Source organism: Montipora foliosa, chromosome 7, assembly GCF_036669935.1.
Source record: "Montipora foliosa isolate CH-2021 chromosome 7, ASM3666993v2, whole genome shotgun sequence".
In the NCBI taxonomy this organism is placed as follows: domain Eukaryota; kingdom Metazoa; phylum Cnidaria; class Anthozoa; order Scleractinia; family Acroporidae; genus Montipora; species Montipora foliosa.
Genome location: NC_090875.1, coordinates 12,724,956 through 12,726,743, shown reverse-complemented (window position 1 = coordinate 12,726,743; position 1,788 = coordinate 12,724,956). Strand labels below are relative to the sequence as shown.

Here is a 1,788-nt window from a genome sequence, read left to right as displayed (position 1 = left end):
CTTTTAACTGAGTTGAAACATGTTGAAATGGAGTTGAATCGATGTTAAATGAGTTTCAAAGCGTGTAAAAAACCGTTTGCAAACTCCAACTGTCGACATCGTTTAACATCGTTTAACAAAATCGAAAGGACGTCGAAGCCATTTTCACAGGCTTCAACAAACCGTATAAAAGGTAGTTTTTGTTGTATTTCTTCCTGCTTACCATGCTTTTAGTCAACTGCTTAGTAGTTGTAAATAGTGCAAAATAAATCGAACTAATCATGTTAAACTTGATGAACTTGCGTTGGAGTAATCTAGTTGAGATGCCACAACGATGCCGTAGCCTTTAAGGCCCGGGAAATCGGCTTCAACATTTGTTTCAACATCCATTCGATTTTGTTGAACAGCGATGGTGAAACAATTTACTCCCCCCTTTCCACCGTTTTGAAATGACATCGATGTTGAATCGATGTTGAATTGATTTTGAATCGATGTTGGAGGTGTTTAAAAGCATTTAAACTTTGCTTCAACAACCATTTAACATTTCTTTTGTAAAGCTGAAGCAGTTTGACTCTCTCTTTAAACATAGTTGGGTATAAGCGTGCGCACTAATTGGTTTCTCAATGACGCATGATGTCCTTCTCTTTAGTAACAAAGGCGGCTACAGTCTGGGACTGAATACAAGGCCTACCGTGACTTTTTCTGAATCAAATGTTAATGATGAGTTGAAACCGTTTTCCCTTAATACCTTGCACAAATCCCATAATACATCTCTTTTACCCCCCCCCCCCCCAAAAAAAAAAAAAAAAAAAAAAAATGAAAAAATAAAATAAAAAAATCTGCATAGGCATTGTGTTCGACTTCTCTTGAAAATGTCCCAGGAGAAATTGCAAACAATGGTTATACAAACGTTTTGGGGGGAAATAGAGGTGCCTTATAAGATTGTGCAAGTAGTGAATTAGCTCTCTAATACCTTGGGCAGCGACGGGGTTTTTAATCTCGTTCTGTACTCTATGTTTCGCTTTCTCGGTCTTCGAACCAGCCGCCTTGAAAGCCATTAGCTTTTAAGCAACATTACCAGAGACCAACTTCATGTTGGCCTGCACGTCCATCATTGTGTCTTTGAAGTACGACCTATCGGCTTGCATGAGTTTTAAAAGACCACCTGCTGCGCGATAGTCAATGGGAAGGCCATCAAGGATGCTACCAAGTGCAAGTGACGTCAGCTGTTGACTCGCTTTCAGAGGTTTGCCTCGTTTTGCGAGCGCCATGGCATCCAACATGGAGACCTGTTCAAACATTTCCTTTCCGTTTTCGCTGAAGTATTCCGTTGGCTGATCTACTTCCTTGGTGCTGTAAGCTTCCATCAACGTTTCTATCACCTCTATGTTTTGCGCTTTCAATGTGTATAACAAAGAGAGGAACGCGACCAGATATTGGAAGGCTTTGGTGGCCTTCATGGCATTTCAAGAATCCTTAAATAGTAAACAGCTAAACCCTGGAAAAAAAAGAAAATATAAGTGGCTCAATTTTATCTCAGAAGGTACTCATTGTTTAATAGTCGCTGTCTTATAATGCTTGTGCAACAAAAACAACACACCAAAAAACCAAAAAAGCAAAATTCTTGAGCTATCCCGTTACTTTCCTCCAAAACAGACAAAAAGCTGTCTTCTCGACCTTTTTCCTTTCGGTCATCATATGGAAATAAATTGACAAATGTTCTGCTTTGACGTTTTTAATTTTCCGTATCTGGTTTCACAACTAAATTTTAGTTATTTCTGCGCTGGAAAAATATGATAGAAATAAGAT

General features: G+C 38.9%; 1 protein-coding gene across 1 annotated transcript in view; it reads right to left on the bottom strand.

Annotated features, from left to right (window-relative positions):
* The window catches only part of LOC138009927 (uncharacterized), a 5,895-nt gene extending 5,796 nt beyond the window's left edge, over positions 1–99 (bottom strand). The window contains exon 1 of the mRNA XM_068856911.1: positions 74–99. Coding sequence (XP_068713012.1) covers positions 74–99 — 26 coding nt within the window. The remainder of the gene's footprint in view (positions 1–73) is intronic.
* Between the last annotated feature and the right edge of the window lie 1,689 nt (positions 100–1,788).